The sequence below is a fragment of the Arabidopsis lyrata genome (genome assembly GCF_000004255.2).
Source record: "Arabidopsis lyrata subsp. lyrata unplaced genomic scaffold ARALYscaffold_6, whole genome shotgun sequence".
Classification (NCBI taxonomy): domain Eukaryota; kingdom Viridiplantae; phylum Streptophyta; class Magnoliopsida; order Brassicales; family Brassicaceae; genus Arabidopsis; species Arabidopsis lyrata.
Window position 1 is genome coordinate 729,014 of NW_003302550.1, and position 15,915 is coordinate 744,928.

Genomic DNA, 15,915 nt, shown 5'->3' on the forward strand with positions numbered 1-15,915 from the left:
AAATCCCATACTTTACCGAATTTATTATGTTATTAATCTTTGAATATTAAAAAACCAACAAAGTCAGCTTACATTGGTTATGGTATGAACGTTCTCTTGTCAACAAATTAAGAAAAACAAAAAGAAAACTGAAAACAAACAGATGAGACACAATCTGTCAAATCTTGTCAGAAAATGGCAAATCACTAACCGAATAATGAATGTTTTGAAAAGTAAAAACAAAACCTGAGAGACGGAGAAGATTGAGGATGAGAGACACGAAGACGACGACGACTAAGAGATATGTCGTCGTCTTCGTTATATAATCCGTTTTGTCTCTCCGTCTCCTCTCTTCTCCTCCTCATATTAATCTTCTCCGGCGAATTTCCCTCCACCGCCGGAACTTTCTCGCCGGACACCAAAGCCGCAGCCGCACGTGCTATTAACAGAGGAAGGAGGAATAAGCAATCGGCGGAGTTCTTACTCGCTCACAACGCAGCGCGTGGAGCTTCAGGCGCGTCGAATCTAAAATGGGATCAAGGCCTGGCCCGTTTCGCATCTAAATGGGCCAAACAACGTAAATCGGATTGTAAAATGACCCATTCAGGTGGGCCTTACGGAGAGAATATTTTTTGGTACCAAAGAAGTGAGAATTGGTCGCCGAGGAGAGTTGTTGAAAAATGGATGGATGAAAGTTTAAACTACGATCGGCTGACTAATACGTGTAAGTCTGGTGCGATGTGCGGTCATTATACGCAGATCATTTGGCGTACAACCACAGCCGTTGGATGCGCTCGTTCTAAGTGTGATAACGACCGTGGATTCCTAGTGATTTGCGAGTACTCACCTTCGGGAAATTACGAAGGCGAAAGTCCTTTTGATATACTTAAATAACATTGAAATTATACAAGATTTAATCAAATATTGGTACTTCAATTCTTGAAACATTTTTTTCCTTTAATGGTCAAGTTTTTTTCGTTAATCCTCTTATGTAATATGGACCGTATTGATGTTCGAAGTTATGGGCTTGGGCCTGTTTTAATTATTATGTGGGCTTTTGATTATTTTATTATGTGAAACACTGTCGTTTAGCTAGCGAATTTGGGTAATTTCGAATCTTCGTCATCGTCACTGAGACTCTCTCTGTAGAGAAAAACCCTAAGATTTTCCGGTGAGAAATGAGTATCATTCGTAGCGCGATCAGATCGAGCTTGTGTCTCCGGCAGTTGGATCCGGCAATCAGTCGTAGTTCGCTTCCGTTTCTTCAAGAGTGGAGGAAATGCCTATCTACCGCCACGGAGCAGCCTCCTCCTGCCTCTCCGTTACCACCGCCTCCGGGAGGTTCTCCAGGAGAAGGTTTTTTCTTTATTTCCTTCCATGTCTCTAGTGTTTCTTTGAGGGCAAAGATCCTAGATCACAGATTGCAGGGTTTTGATTTGCTTGGAGTAAGTATATCTGAAGATATTGAAATGGAAAATGTTGGTTTCTGAGTTTAACAACAGAGGCTATTATCGAAATTTTTATCCAAAAAGGGAACTATTTGTTATTTTGATTGATATAGAGCATAGTAGGTTTCTGGATTGTTATGGTTTTGGGACTTTAGCTCATTATGAAGTATGCACTATGCTTGTCTTCTTTATCTTTGGAACGCGCAATAATGAAGGATGTTCCTTGATCGTGTTTTTATTTTTCCAGAGAGGTTTTATGGGAAATTTTCAGGCTTTTCAAAACATGCTCTGAAGACTGATGTTATGAACATACTCGAGGGCTGCAGTGTGACATCAGATGATCTCAAATTCAACTATCCGCGTGGTGGAAACTTAACTCCTGCGGCAGTGTAAGTGTTAAGCTTTATCAATGCTCCAGAATATTACAAGTTTTATTTTTGGAAGCGGGGAATTCTAATCCTAACTAACGAATTTCTGTCCTTCATTCTCGACAATGTTGGTATATCAGTTTTGTGCAGTTCCCTTCCCTTTCCGCATATGATAAAGCACTGCGGAATATCGCAAAGAAAGGAAAGCTATATAGATTAGAAAGGGTAATCCTTTAACAAACTACAGAGTACATATTAATTTCCGTTTTACAGACGAAGAATCCTCATATGATAGAATGGCTATTTAATCCGTAGTTGATTCCTTTTCGATGATTAGGCTGCTCGTGCTCAGTGGGATCCCATTGTTCCTTATGAGGGGAAAGTGGTAAGCTATATTTTCTGTCATATCTCATTGTATTATCAAGGTCTTGTTCTCTGACGACTGGTCCAATTAATATTTGATGAGATTTTATATTGTTTAGGTTGCACTACATGGGCTTCCGGTGAATGCTATAACAGAGGACATAGATAGGTTCTTATCTGGCTGTCTCTATTATCCTGGATCCATCCAATTCCTCACAGTGTGAGTAATTATTGGTTTACTAATTCTTATGTTATAAGTACCATGTTTTGGGTTTTACTCGATCCGCTTTTGATTAGTCGTTAGTTGGACCTGCAGTCTTGCAAATCCGGTGCTCTCCTGTTTAATTAATCAGTTACAATGATCTTTCTGTACTGTGCAGTAATTATGATCTACTGATAAATTAAGGACATGAAACTATTTTAATGCCTTCTCTTACCTTGCAGCCAAGGACTTGGAACTTCGAAGAGGGTGGCGTTGGTGCGTTTCACATCACAGACCCAGGCAATGAATGCATACATTACAAAGAACAGGAACTTCCTTCTCAACCAACGAATCACATTGCAAGTTCTGCAGTAATTTCTCAGTTTCCCATTCCATTCTCGTGGTGTATTCCAGTGGTAAGAGATCCAAAGCACTTTTTTTTTTCTCTACTGTTGGGATGTTTTAGGTCGATTTGATTATCAAAAAATTCCATCTGAAAACTTCATGATGCTAGAAAAACTATTGTTGTCTCTCTTCCCTGTGGTTCAATATGAAGTTGATGAATAACAAATAAATGTGTCTTAGTAGGAGCAGAAAGTTTCAGATAAGCAGATGCTAAATTGTTAACTATGTGATCTTTTTTTCTTTCGTGTATTTTGACTAAAGCTGTTATCTTTGGATGCCCATGTGGGTGAAGTGATCCGTCTTGCTTTTAGAAAGTGAATGACTTTGTAGTTTGTACTATAAGAGTTTGGTGGGGGCTCACTCTTCACTAGTGCAATAGAAATCGAGCACAGTAGAATAATATTATGAGTTTTTTATTGTTCACTTGCTTTTCTCAAGTGGGTCATCTTTACTTGTAATTGAAGCATCTTGATATCATATCTTCGCAGTTCTCACGGTATCCAATCTTTCTTCATGAGTCCATTTGATTGTGTAGAAGATTTGATGCTTTATTAAATTCGTAAATTTTATGACTAGTGAAACTGTACGTCCTTTGGATATGCTTATAATCAAGATGCTCTTCACTGAGATATGGATCAATCAAATTGGTGAGCTTATTTTTGCTATAGTGGTAAGTTTTCTTTGGAGTGAGGGGGTAATAATGTCAAAAAGTCATTGATATCCACCGAAATCTTGTTTAGGGATTTGGGAGACATGAGAGTTTGTGCTAGTATGGACAACACACGGGGACAAATGCATAGAGACTAGAGTTATAGAATGGTGTGGTCATGTGAATTATTATCTTTCAATACTGTTTCTTGAAGACAACAGTTGAAAAGTAGAAGAAGCAATGGATTTAGCCAAACTTTTAGATCTCTTTTCATAGTTTTGACTTTTGATCATTTTCCTCTTGTTTTGTTGTTTTTGTTTGGTCATGTGGACTAACAAGAGAAAGATCTCTTTGTCCTGAACAACAACATGAGTTTGGTAAATAATCTTATCTGATCATTAGGTATGAATGATAGGTTTGTGCTTTGTGTGATTTGTGTTGTGAAAGTTGACAAATAGATTTATATAAACAAGCCGATCCAAATTATTACTCTACTCCACAGACTCTTCTCTGGTCCCACTAACTAGCTTCACATTATCAAACTCTTTGATGAATTTTGGTAAATGTTACTAAATTTACAGTTTTGTTTAGATTGTGGAGCTAGTAACATTAACAAAAGATATAGTTTGTTAAGTTTCAACACAATCTTCCAAATAATTTCTTCGACATTTCCAATTTCCAAGATTTATAGTTAAAGCGTAACGAAACACTTTTTAATTGCATAAAGTTTGCAAGCAAATTATGTCTGTCACCAACAGTTGCTAAAGTGTTAAACTTTTGCCAACTTTCTCCATTCATTGCTTCTTCACCTTTATTCTCCAATCCCAAATTTACATCTATCAATTAAATCAAAACCCAAACAAGCAAAGCCGACAATAATCTCTTTTGTACCACACCCATTTGTTTTTTCCTAATTAAAAAAATCACAATATTTTATTATTACTTCCACCAAATTCCTAATGACTTAATACATGTATATAAAGCAAAGATTCATCAAAAAGTGAAGAGAAGTGAGAAACGAGCACACACAAGATCCAATATGGAGGAAGGAAACATCACAATCATCATGGCGTCACTCTCTACTCTTTCTCCTTCACACCTCACAAATCTCACTCATTCCATTCTCTCAATCTCCCACCACCATCGCCGCCGCCTCGCCACCGTCCTCTCATCTCCGACCCTTTTCTCCCTCACTCTCCGCCACCTCCTCTCTCTATCTCTTCCCGACAAAACCCACCTCATCGCCAACCATCTCCTTTCTCTCCTTCACCCTCTTCTCATCCACCGTAAACATCACTCCTCCTCCACCGTCACCATGAAGCTCCGGGACCTCGACGCGGTGGTCCTCCTCCTCTTTCTCTGCGAAACCCACCAGCTTCATCCAGATGTTTTAGAAGCTTCCGCCGATAATTGGCGGGAAATTCTCGGTAATACGTACTCTAATACCATGTTAACTAATAATTCCGGTCTTTGGACTTGCGATGCCGGAATCTTGATGCCGTACATAGAAACCCTAGTTAGATGCAAAAGATTTGTTGACATAATGGGAGGCTACAACCATCTTCGCCGAAGAGATCAAAAAGAAGGCTACGAAGTTCCGGCTGCTAGAGCGGCTGTTGTGGCGTTACGAGCGGTTGAGGTTTTCAACGCCGCAGCTTCAAACGCCGGAGAAGTAGAATGCGTGATATGCAAGGAAGAGATGAGCGAAGGAAGAGATGTTTGTGAAATGCCATGTCAGCATGTGTTTCACTGGAAGTGTATCTTGCCGTGGCTAAGCAAGAAGAACACGTGTCCTTTCTGCAGGTTTCAACTTCCCACCGACGATGTCTTCTCGGAGATCCAACGGCTGTGGGAGATCCTCGTCAAGACCAGCGAGTTACACGTGGCTTAATCTCAGCTTGCGGTGATGAATACATGTGTAAGAAGAACTATAGAAGCGTGTTCATCGTAATCTAGTAATAATATCTATGTAGAATAATATATCAAGTACTGTTGAGATAGGAATGTTTGGACCGTTTTGATATATAGAATTTTGTATAGTTTTCTTTTGACAAAGACACACATGTGGTTCTAAAACTCATGAGCACTTATTTTTTTAGCGGATTTTGTTATTAAAATAAGTTAATAGTACGATGAACTTCGTATATTATGTTGTAATGAAAATGAAACTAATAGTGACAAAAACAATTTAATTGTTTCGTGTATTGGTTTCGATCGTATGGCTAGAGTATTTCCATGAAGTAACTCGAAAAAGCGAATCTCGGATTTCAAATTTAATCGTTAATCTTCTTTAGTTCTTTTCCATGTCCCCATCGATGATTTCACGTTGCTCTATGATTTGAGTCTCTAAGGGACTAATGGGCCTAAATACAGTACATTTTTGAGCTTGCTATATTTGGGCCTTACGTAGCTAATACAAGTTAGATCATTTAATGGAAGCTTGTTTTGCTGTCTTTTCATTTTCAGGGGCTTTGCTGAGCTTCTCAAAGCTGGGCCGATTACACTGGGACTATGATAAAATAATGTAACGAAAATATCTATTATATAGCCGTCAATAAAGTTTATTTTGATCAAATCAATCAATTTTGATCAAAAAGTCATGTGCATCTATTCTATGTAGAATAATATATCAAGTATTGTTGAGATAGGAATGTTTGGACCGTTTTGATATATAGAATTTTGTATAGTTTTCTTTTGACAAAGACACACATGTGGTTCTAAAACTCATGAGCACTTATTTTTTTAGCGGATTTTGTTATTAAAATAAGTTATTAGTACGATGAACTTCGTATATTATGTTGTAATGGAAATGAAACTAATAGTAACAAAAACAATTTAATTGTTTCGTGTATTGGTTTCGATCGTATGGCTAGAGTATTTCCATGAAGTAACTCGGAAAAGCGAATCTCGGATTTTAAATTTAATCGTTAATCTTCTTTAGTTCTTTTCCATGTCCCCATCGATGATTTCACGTTGCTCTATGATTTGAGTAGGCCTGGGCTTTCGGTTATCCGTTCGGTTATCGGTTGGGTCCATTCGGTTTTCGGTTCTTTCGGTTTTAAAATTTAGTATCCATTCGGATATTTTGAAATTTTGGTTCGGTTTCGGTTTGGTTTCGGTTCTTTCGGTTTTAAAATTTAGTATCCATTCAGTTATTTTCTTTAGGATATTTTCGGATATTTCGGTTATTTTTGAGTATTTTCGAATATTTTTGGATATTTTTCGGTTATTTTTGAGTATTTTTACTATTTTTATAGATCTTTCAAGTATTTTTGATTATTTGGTCAATAAATAACTAATTATTTCGAAAATATAATTGTATTTCAGGTATTTCGGTTACCCGAAATATTTCGGTTCGGTACCGATTCGGTTACGGTTATTTCGGTTATCAAATTTAGTATCCATTCGATTATTTTCAAATTTTCGGTTCGGTTCGGTTCGGTTTTTTTTGCTTCGGTTTTGGTTCGGTACATTTGGCTCGGTTTAAAAGCCCAGCCCTAGATTTGAGTCTCTTTAAGGGACTAATGGGCCTAAATACAGTACATTTTTGAGCTTGCTATATTTGGGCCTTACGTAGCTAATACAAGTTAGATCATTTAATGGAAGCTTGTTTTGCTGTCTTTTCATTTTCAGGGGCTTTGCTGAGCTTCTCAAAGCTGGGCCGATTACACTGGGACTATGATAAGATAATGTAACGAAAATATCTATTATATAGCCGTAAAGTTTATTTTGATCAAATCAATCAATTTTGATCAAAAAGTCATGTGCATCTATTCTATCGTGAAAAGTCACGTAGAAAATAAAAAATGATAAATATTCTAATATTATATAAGATTCGAAGTGTATTATTCTTCACAAATAATTTAAATACACAAATCATCAATAAAACTATAAAACTTATGTTATCAAAAGAAAACCTACCATCAAAGGTTTTAAGATCAAGGGAAATCTCTTGATGAGAACCAACTAATATTTGCACACTTGCACGTAAAAGTTATGCCAGTCAAAATGAAAATAAGCGATTCTTTTTTTTTTTTTTTTTGTCAAAGAAAATAAAATAAGCGATTCTATTTATCAAAAAAAGAAAGAAGAAAATAAGCTTGATACCAAAATAAATAAGTAATAATAAGTGATTCCTGGTGAGAAGATCAAACTGTCGAAAGTAGCTATAATTTGTATGTTTTGACAGTGGATTCGATGATATCTTCTCTTGTTTTGAAAAAAATGTTTATTAACGTGGTCTAATTCACAAATCCACAAATTTTATGTAGCTTATTTTTTTTTTTAAACTAAAATATTATATACATATATGTAATATGTGCAGAGTTTTTTTAGGTATGATCGATAAAATTCTAATGTATATTTTTTTTTCGTGGAAAGAAAAATTCTAATGTATTTAACTATATACTAAATGTACATAAAATATTTTTAAAAATTGTAGAAAACAATGATGATGGATACTAAGTTGCAAGCTAAGATGAGAGATCTAATAAAAGGTACAAAATCAAAGTGATAATAGTACGTCCAGATACAATTGCAACTAGATAACAAAATCAAAATCTAATATTATATAACTAAGTTAATTGTAATGTGATGAGATGATAATTGATAAAGTACTACGACAATACGAAGAACACTAGTTACTAGATAGATAGTGTTGTGATAATATGTCAAGGTTTGGTTCGACCAGACAATATGGGACCTTCACGATGTCTGTCTCATGTTTCCTGCATGCCATGCATTCTATTTACTCTCGTCTTCTCTACGTGCCCACGTCTCCACTTTTTATTCATTTTCTTATTTATGATTAATCAAACCTAAAGAAAAATGTTAGTGTGTCGACTAATTTGGATCTGTTTTCTTATATATATATATATTGGTACGATCAGCCCCGGCTCAGATGGGTAGGGCGGAGGTGCGACGGCCCGGGACTTTTTTTTTTTATAAAAAAATTTTACATATAAAAAAGGCGCAAATATTTTTTAAAAATATTATTAATATGAGAATTATATTTTAAGAGACCTAATTATTTATAAGAAAATGTATAAAAAAGCCCAAAATTTTTAAAATAACAATTTTTACTATAAAAACTCCGCAAAATTTTTAAAAATTAAGTAAATTTTCTCTTTGTATATAATAATAGGCCAAAAAAATTTTTTTTGCTCTAAGGCTCTCAAATATATTGAGCCGGGGCTGGGTACGATTAATCATATATAATTAGCGTTTAAGATTCCTTTTTTAGACGGTAGGTTCAGTTTACTTGTAACATAGGTTTCTCGAAAGATGAGATGTTCTTAAATGCTCGTTTGTTATTATACTCCAAATTAAATACTGTGGTAAAAGTTTTCAAATTAGAGACAGTGTCGATGCGAGTGCATTCAATTTTCTTAATAATTGATTAAACCAAAATAACTCGATTTATTTTTCTTTCTTTCTATGGACGTTGTCTTATACTTGTACCGATGCATGCGATGTAAATTCTGTAGAAGCGCAATTCCATCCATGGATATCGCAGAAATCGAAGTAACTCCATGATAATCACTTATATAGTACATCTATTATTAGCTTATTCATGCCCATTAGTATTTAAAGTATGGTTTGATATTGTTGTCTCTTTATATGAAAAACCAAGACAAACCGAGACATTATAACTTCAGATTACAGTGTACCAAATTGCACATTCTATCGAAGACTAAACCTTAGAAATATAGTTGATAAAAGTTACTAAAGAAGTAAGTTAATGAATGTTGAATAACAACACCAATATGGCAAGCTAAAATATTAAACAATACGATAGAAAACAAAGCTAAGTAAGAAGTAAGAAGAGCTAAAGAGATAGGCTGACATCCATGCTCCCTCAACCAAAAGACAAAACTCAGTGCATCAATGGCCCAGCTGTCACCACAACTCTTTTTTTTTTTTTTTTATAATAAATATAGGAACTTGTTTTAGTTTCTATTTCATAATTTATATTATTCTTGTTTCTTATCTTTATATAATCAAAACGAGAGTGAAGTTGTCCACTTTTCGTAATAAGATAAGAAATTAATTAGGGATAGAGAGCACATGAAAATACAGTGTATGTACTGTAATGGTGCATTCAAGGAGCTTCAATACGTTCCAAGGCCACATGTGTTTCTCACAAAATGGTTCAATATTTAATCGGTCCATATATGAAAGTTATTTGTGAATATGCTATGAGAAAATGTACCTGGACCATTCGTTCTAATTCTATTAGACTATCTTACTCTTTTGATTTGACTTTAGATCTATATTATCAAACTTTTAACCAAATTATGCGTCAAGTCACACGATCTAGCCGACACCAATTGATGAGATTGTTGGCCTTATCGAACTAGTGGAACTAAATAACAGCAATGAATGAGAGCCCCTTCCTTCAACAAAATTGATTAGCGAGTAGAAGTGAATCCAATACAAAATATATATCCCAATTGGTTAAACCTAAAACCTCTTCTTTTTTTTTTTGTAGCTTATAGTCCGTTTATTAATTTCGAATACCTTTACATATCAAAATTCTTGTGTTAAGAGTTGTGGAGCCTAATCTTGCGGATCCACTTGTATTCCTTATTTGTGAGCTAGAAAAAAACGAAAAGAGAACAAAATTTTGTACTCCCGATGTTCATTCGTTATATAGTAGTAGTAAATTTCGTTGTGATGGAAAGAGAACGTACTTTTGATATTGAAAGTGAACCACTAAAAATTATGTGTTTTTCTTTTTCTTGTTAACAAAAGATCGGATTAGGGACCCTAACATGTTTTTGTCGAAAAGATTACTATCATTAAAAAAACAAAACAAGTGGAAGTGGAAGTTGTGTAACCCACTTGTTGAATTCTTAATTTCGAAGCTCACAACAAAAAGGTATAGAGGACGAAAAACGAAAACTCAATCTAACTTCGACATATGCATTAGATAATCTAGAAATTGAAACATCTCTTTAATGTAATTGGTCTATCAACACACGACAGTGGTTCTCTCTACCGTAACATCTCAAATCTGTGGATCCATATGAACAGAAAAACGAGGAGGGACAGAGGAAGGCCAATGAGGGGTCATGCAAAATGGAACTTAGGAAAAGTACCAAAAAGATCCATCCTCTTTGGAAATTCATTTCAACCCCATAATAATAATCCATGAAATGAATTTCGATCTGAATCTCACAAGTAAGAGATCAGCTTTTGATAACATTAAAGAACCAGAAAAAGTAAAAACAAAAAAAGAAGACAAGAGACTGAGAAAAGGGCAAAACCTGTAGGGGTTAAGACAGCTAAGAGTGTTCCTCAGTCGCCCCACAAATGTCTTCTCTCCTCTCTCTTCAGTCTTTCTCAGCTCTCAAATCTTTTAAATGGTTCCAAGTTCAATGCTCCCAAAACCCACGCCCACACATGCATCCTATGACCTTTCCTTTTCTATCCATTTTCTTCCCACAAATTACCAATTTGCAAACACACAAAAGCCAAAAACACATTTTACAAGATGAGGTAATAAAGACACTAACACAACTAATGTGAAAACAGACATTTACATGAGATATTATTACTTCTAAGAAGAAGTCATCAATCATATAATGAGACTTTAACCAAAACTGACTGTTTTGGCTGTGAGCATTCTTGCTTCCTAAGTTTACAAGATTAACCTCTAAGAAAGGAGTATACTTTTACCGGAAAAAATACTACATGATGGTATAAATATAGCAGAGGGTAGAAAAGAATATGACAGCTTTTACTTAACCCTACTAAGACAGAGAATCATCATCGAACAGTAAAGAGGAGAATCTCTGAATATCCACTTTAAACTACTGCCCTCTTGTCTTAACTCTCAGAACCATTTAATTTTTCAGTTATTTTGACCCATACCCTTTTTGGCCTCATTCCTTGGTTTCCAACACCTTCACACTAACTCTAGGGCTTCCACGGCTATATATATATGGTCCCTTCCTTAAACTTGTAACTCATAATTCACAACTAGCACTGCTACTACTAGTTCTCATTCTTCCATCAATTTAATCTATATAGTCTCTTATCTGCCTATATTACGATATTGCTCGAATATTACATACCTGAGAAGATGGTTAAACCCTGTTGGAGAATAGGTGCCGGTATGGAGAGAAGTAAGATCAATCCCACAAAGGTTGATGGCTTGACATGGTATAAAGATCTCGGCCTTCACGCCTTCGGAGAGTTTTCCATGGCAATGATCCAAGCCAACAGTGTGATGGAGGATCAGTGCCAGATCGAATCAGGGCCACTTACATTCAACAATCCGACAGTTCAAGGCACGTTTGTTGGAGTTTACGATGGTCATGGAGGTCCAGACGCTTCCAGATTCATTGCAGACAACATCTTCCCCAAGTTAAAGAGTAAGATACCACCATTCTCATTCTTTATCTCGTCATTCTTGAATATGTCGAGCATACTAAGTACTAACACTCATGTCTCACATGAACAGAGTTTGCGTCTGAGGGTAGGGAGATTTCAGAGCAAGTGATCAGCAAAGCATTTGCAGAGACAGACAAAGATTTTCTCAACGCAGTGAAGAAGCAATGGCCCACGAACCCACAGATGGCATCAGTTGGGTCCTGTTGCTTGGCAGGAGTGATATGCAACGGATTGGTGTATATTGCAAACGCGGGAGATTCCAGAGCTGTGTTGGGCAGATCTGAGAGAGGTGGAGTGAGAGCTGTTCAGTTATCTATAGAGCACAATGCCAATCTAGAGTCTGCGAGGCAAGAGCTATGGTCAATGCATCCTAATGACCCCAATATTCTTGTGATGAAGCACCGCATGTGGCGAGTGAAAGGCGTCATCCAGGTAAACATTCATACCTGTTTACACATCTGAAAACCTGCAGAGTTTTGTTTCATAAGTTTCTATGAAATACAAAAGCTTAAGAAAATCATCTATCGAAGCCATATCTTGTGTAAGGATGTAAAACTGACTAGCAAATGTGTTATGACCTTTAATCAGGTCACAAGATCCATAGGTGATGCATACCTCAAAAGAGCAGAGTTTAACAGAGAACCTTTGCTGCCCAAATTCAGAGTACCAGAACATTTCACTAAGCCAATCCTTAGTGCTGATCCATCAGTCACCATTACCCGGCTTAGCCCACAAGACGAGTTTATGATCCTTGCTTCAGATGGGCTTTGGGAGCATCTTAGCAACCAGGAAGCTGTTGACATTGTACATAATTCCCCGCGCCAAGTAAGTTCAATGCCTAAGCCATTTCATCAAATAGGTTACATACCAAGAACTATTTGTTAATACCGTCTCAATCCCAGGGAATAGCAAGGAGACTACTTAAAGCTGCATTGAAGGAAGCAGCAAAGAAAAGAGAGATGAGATACTCAGACCTACAAGAGATCCACCCTGGTGTAAGAAGGCATTTCCACGACGATATAACCGTTATTGTGATCTATCTCAACCCCCAACCGGTCAAAACCAATTCTTGGGCTTCTCCTCTGTCAATTAGAGGGGGATACCCAATGCATTCAACATCATGAACAGATCTTACAGCAAAAACTCTTCCTGTGTCAAGGGCAATAAATTGGAGCCAGGGTCAAGAAAGAACTAATAGTATAGCTAGAACAATATTAAATTATGAGATCTTTGATATGTTCACAAGAAAACATGAATTCTCATGTACCCCTGTATGCAAAATTATACACGAGGGTACTTGCATGCAATATCATCAATGTCAATGCTGGTAAAATTCGAAAGCGTTGCAACATATTGGAGTTTAGGCACAAAACAATAGATAGCCAAAAAATGTGTTGAATAAGAAGAACAAAGACAACAATTAAACATAAGTAGCAAACTTAACATTACATTCCCTTTATAAAAGTTTTCTGGCGCTTCATTCAAAATTAACAGAAAGCAAGTATCAACAAGAGTATCTAAAATCTATTACAGAAACAAAGAAATTGTGTAGCATCAGAAAGCCAGCAAAGTCCCAGTCCCACGAACAGAGATTAAGAATCTGAGGCTCTCTTTCCTTCAGCTGCCATAGAGACCAGAGATATAGAAACCAACAAGTACCTCTATAGTTCTAATGATGTCTTACATGACAAAGAAATTCTGAAGTAGCGGCTTGAGAGGTCATATGAAAATAAGTAACCAAAGAACGACACATGTTTATGGGGTCCATTTTGCAAGCAATATTCGCAATCAAGCACAGAACACCAGTAGACCAGCTTAATTTCGTAACCATGACTAAGAAAAACTACAGACCTAGATAGATAAACTAGCAAAATAGGCACAATTCAAAAGTAATCAACACTTCTTATTTCTAACTAGCCTTCAAAACAGCAAATTTTATATCTCTTCCTTAAATATTTGCTGCATGCCGTACACATTTTCGGTTGCTGCTGCCTGTGCTTGATACGAACATGCAATACTAAAGGACCATCCACATTCCCATATATTAAAACGAAATAAAGGTATTACTCAAGCCGTACTTACCACTTCAAGAACCTGCAACATGGAAAACATCAATACCAGCCACTTCAGAATTCCTAGGTCCTAACACTTTGATAATCGCCATTTAAGACAATCAGAACTATAGGTTACTTATTGGTTTCCCAAGATCTCATCTGGTGACAGCTTATCTTCCGTCCATCTGAGAGAATCTTTGCATGACCGCAAAAGCTTGCCACGACCGAACTTCGAACTTAATAAAGATACTACACACGGGGACTTCTAATTCAGAAATAAAGAGAGAATGAAGCAGCCAGAGAGGGAATCATAAAACGCTAGCACACTACCTGCCAAAATCAAAGATTGTGGAGTCAGAAACGAGAAAAAAAACAGGTATCAACAAGAGTTTGCAATGCAATAAGAATTATCAGTAAGAACTCACCTAACTACAAAGACGGAAAAACTTATTGAGAAACCTTAGGCAGCGTTTCCAGATACAGCTGCCTCCTGATGAAACAAAGAGTTAAACAAGAGATATCATTAGCTTTTCTATTAATTCTCTCATTCTAGCAGATGGAAGAAACAAGAGAAGTTAAAGACTGTTTACCTTGCCAATATTTTGCTTCCCAGGTAAATCTGAAGATGCATCTGCTGAAGCCCCTTTTGAAAACCTAATGATGGGTAAAACACAAACCACAGAAATCAATAATTGAAAAAACACCGCACACACCTCTTCAGTTCTCAGGAACAAGTAAAATTTAGGTTGCATGGGAAAAAGTACCTCAATGCTCTAGCTTTGCGCTTATCTTCTTCAGCAGAATCAACTTTAGTCTCTTTCCCAAAACGAGCGAGCCTGGCTTTCTTCTTTGCTTCTTCCTCAGTGTTATCAGTACTAGTGGTCGCAGCAGGAACCCCAAATCTGTATAAAATACATAGAGAGTAAGAAACTCCTTATCCTATAAAAACCAAACAATAAACAACTCAAGCACAAAGTAAGCATTGTGAAATACCTATCAGCTCTAGCCTTTCGCTTCAATTCCTCTGCTTTCTTCGTTCCCTCTGAGCCATTCACCACTGCTGCTGCTACAGTACCAAACCTGCATCGAGGGTGAAATTCGTTACAACACAGGTTTGACAATAAGTGAACAAAGCAAATAACATTATCCCTATGCATACTAATGGTTCACAAAGAATAACAAAATCCGGAACCCTAATCATCGAAATCCCAAAATACGTCGGAATCTAAACGAATAAATTTCAAATCTTTACCTCTCAGCACGAGAATTGCGCTTCTCTTCTTCGGTTAGTTTCACCGAAACACCAAACCTCTCAGCACGTCGAATCTTCTTCTGGATATCATCGACCGGAGAGATATCACCAGAATCAACACCAGCCGTCGATCCAATACCATTAGAGTCAGTTTCGTCCTTTTTTTCACCAGAATCTGAAAATCCCTTAACTTCTCCGTGGAGAATGTCATCAGTACGATCTAACTCCGTAGTGTTGAGGTCTACGATTTTCTTAGGGTTTTCACCAGTAGAAAGCCCTCCACCATTCACCACCGTAGCCGTGACCTTATCTCCGTTGGTCGCCATGGAATCGCAGCTCCGTTCGAAATACGCACTTAGGGGAGATAGATAGAGATTCGTGAGAGATTTCTTTCGCGATTTAGCCGAGTGTGAAGGGTTAGAGTCGAACCGTCGAGTCTCGGGGACTTTTAAAGCCCTCACACGAAGGGTAAGATCGTCAAATTAAATTTTAATTATTGTGGACCGGATCGGACTCTACCATTAAGCATCCGAAATAAGGGGCAATATCGTCTATTTAACACTTGACTCTTACTTGCCGGGTAGGATCTAAATAGCCCGGCCCAAATAAAAGTAAAACGGCAACGTTTCGTAGTTTACATTTTTTACGCTATAACGTGACCACGTCCACGAATTATCGACCGGCGATATCGGATTGGAACTTTGTTAGCATTCCTAAGGACTGAGAAAGAAGTTTATGGTCATCAATATTTAAGCACTTCGAGGTATTGCTCATCAAAGGATTTAGTAGATGTGTTTT

General features: G+C 36.8%; 5 protein-coding genes across 7 annotated transcripts; 4 read left to right on the forward strand and 1 right to left on the reverse strand.

The window, feature by feature from the left end:
- Window positions 1-68: 68 nt before the first annotated feature.
- LOC9307055 (pathogenesis-related protein 1) lies at window positions 69-987 on the forward strand. Its single transcript, XM_002870939.2, has one exon. The coding sequence runs from the start codon at window positions 283-285 to the stop codon at window positions 871-873; it is 591 nt and encodes a 196-aa protein (XP_002870985.1). The 5' UTR covers window positions 69-282; the 3' UTR covers window positions 874-987.
- Window positions 988-1,074: 87 nt separating this feature from the next.
- Window positions 1,075-3,796, forward strand: LOC9307056. 3 transcript variants are annotated; one of them, XR_002331383.1, is made up of 8 exons: window positions 1,075-1,335; window positions 1,675-1,816; window positions 1,936-2,020; window positions 2,133-2,180; window positions 2,278-2,378; window positions 2,603-2,776; window positions 3,342-3,412; window positions 3,506-3,796. XR_002331383.1 is itself a non-coding variant. In XM_021022974.1 (7 exons), exons 1-6 carry the CDS (start codon window positions 1,158-1,160, stop codon window positions 2,733-2,735), a joined length of 687 nt encoding a protein of 228 aa, XP_020878633.1. In that variant the 5' UTR covers window positions 1,075-1,157; the 3' UTR covers window positions 2,736-2,776; window positions 3,506-3,796. The 3 variants fall into 3 exon arrangements, 2 of the variants coding, with proteins under 2 accessions (XP_020878633.1, XP_002870986.1); XM_021022974.1 differs by lacking the exon at window positions 3,342-3,412; XM_002870940.2 differs by lacking the exons at window positions 3,342-3,412; window positions 3,506-3,796 and having other exon boundaries at window positions 1,076-1,335; window positions 2,603-3,004.
- Window positions 3,797-3,864: 68 nt separating this feature from the next.
- Window positions 3,865-5,556, forward strand: LOC9307057 (E3 ubiquitin-protein ligase SGR9, amyloplastic). Its single transcript, XM_002870941.2, has one exon. It carries the CDS (start codon window positions 4,454-4,456, stop codon window positions 5,303-5,305), a length of 852 nt encoding a protein of 283 aa, XP_002870987.1. The 5' UTR covers window positions 3,865-4,453; the 3' UTR covers window positions 5,306-5,556.
- Window positions 5,557-11,377: 5,821 nt separating this feature from the next.
- Window positions 11,378-13,162, forward strand: LOC9307058 (probable protein phosphatase 2C 67). The gene is made up of 4 exons (XM_002870942.2): window positions 11,378-11,792; window positions 11,882-12,243; window positions 12,400-12,636; window positions 12,714-13,162. Exons 1-4 carry the CDS (start codon window positions 11,501-11,503, stop codon window positions 12,933-12,935), a joined length of 1,113 nt encoding a protein of 370 aa, XP_002870988.1. The 5' UTR covers window positions 11,378-11,500; the 3' UTR covers window positions 12,936-13,162.
- A 48-nt stretch (window positions 13,163-13,210) lies between these two features.
- On the reverse strand, window positions 13,211-15,556 carry LOC9307059 (protein MODIFIER OF SNC1 11). Its single transcript, XM_021021577.1, has 6 exons — window positions 15,118-15,556; window positions 14,859-14,945; window positions 14,630-14,767; window positions 14,456-14,519; window positions 14,291-14,355; window positions 13,211-14,195 (listed from the first exon to the last, which is right to left on the reverse strand). The coding sequence occupies exons 1-5, from the start codon at window positions 15,441-15,443 to the stop codon at window positions 14,326-14,328; spliced, it is 645 nt and encodes a 214-aa protein (XP_020877236.1). The 5' UTR covers window positions 15,444-15,556; the 3' UTR covers window positions 13,211-14,195; window positions 14,291-14,325.
- Window positions 15,557-15,915: the final 359 nt, after the last annotated feature.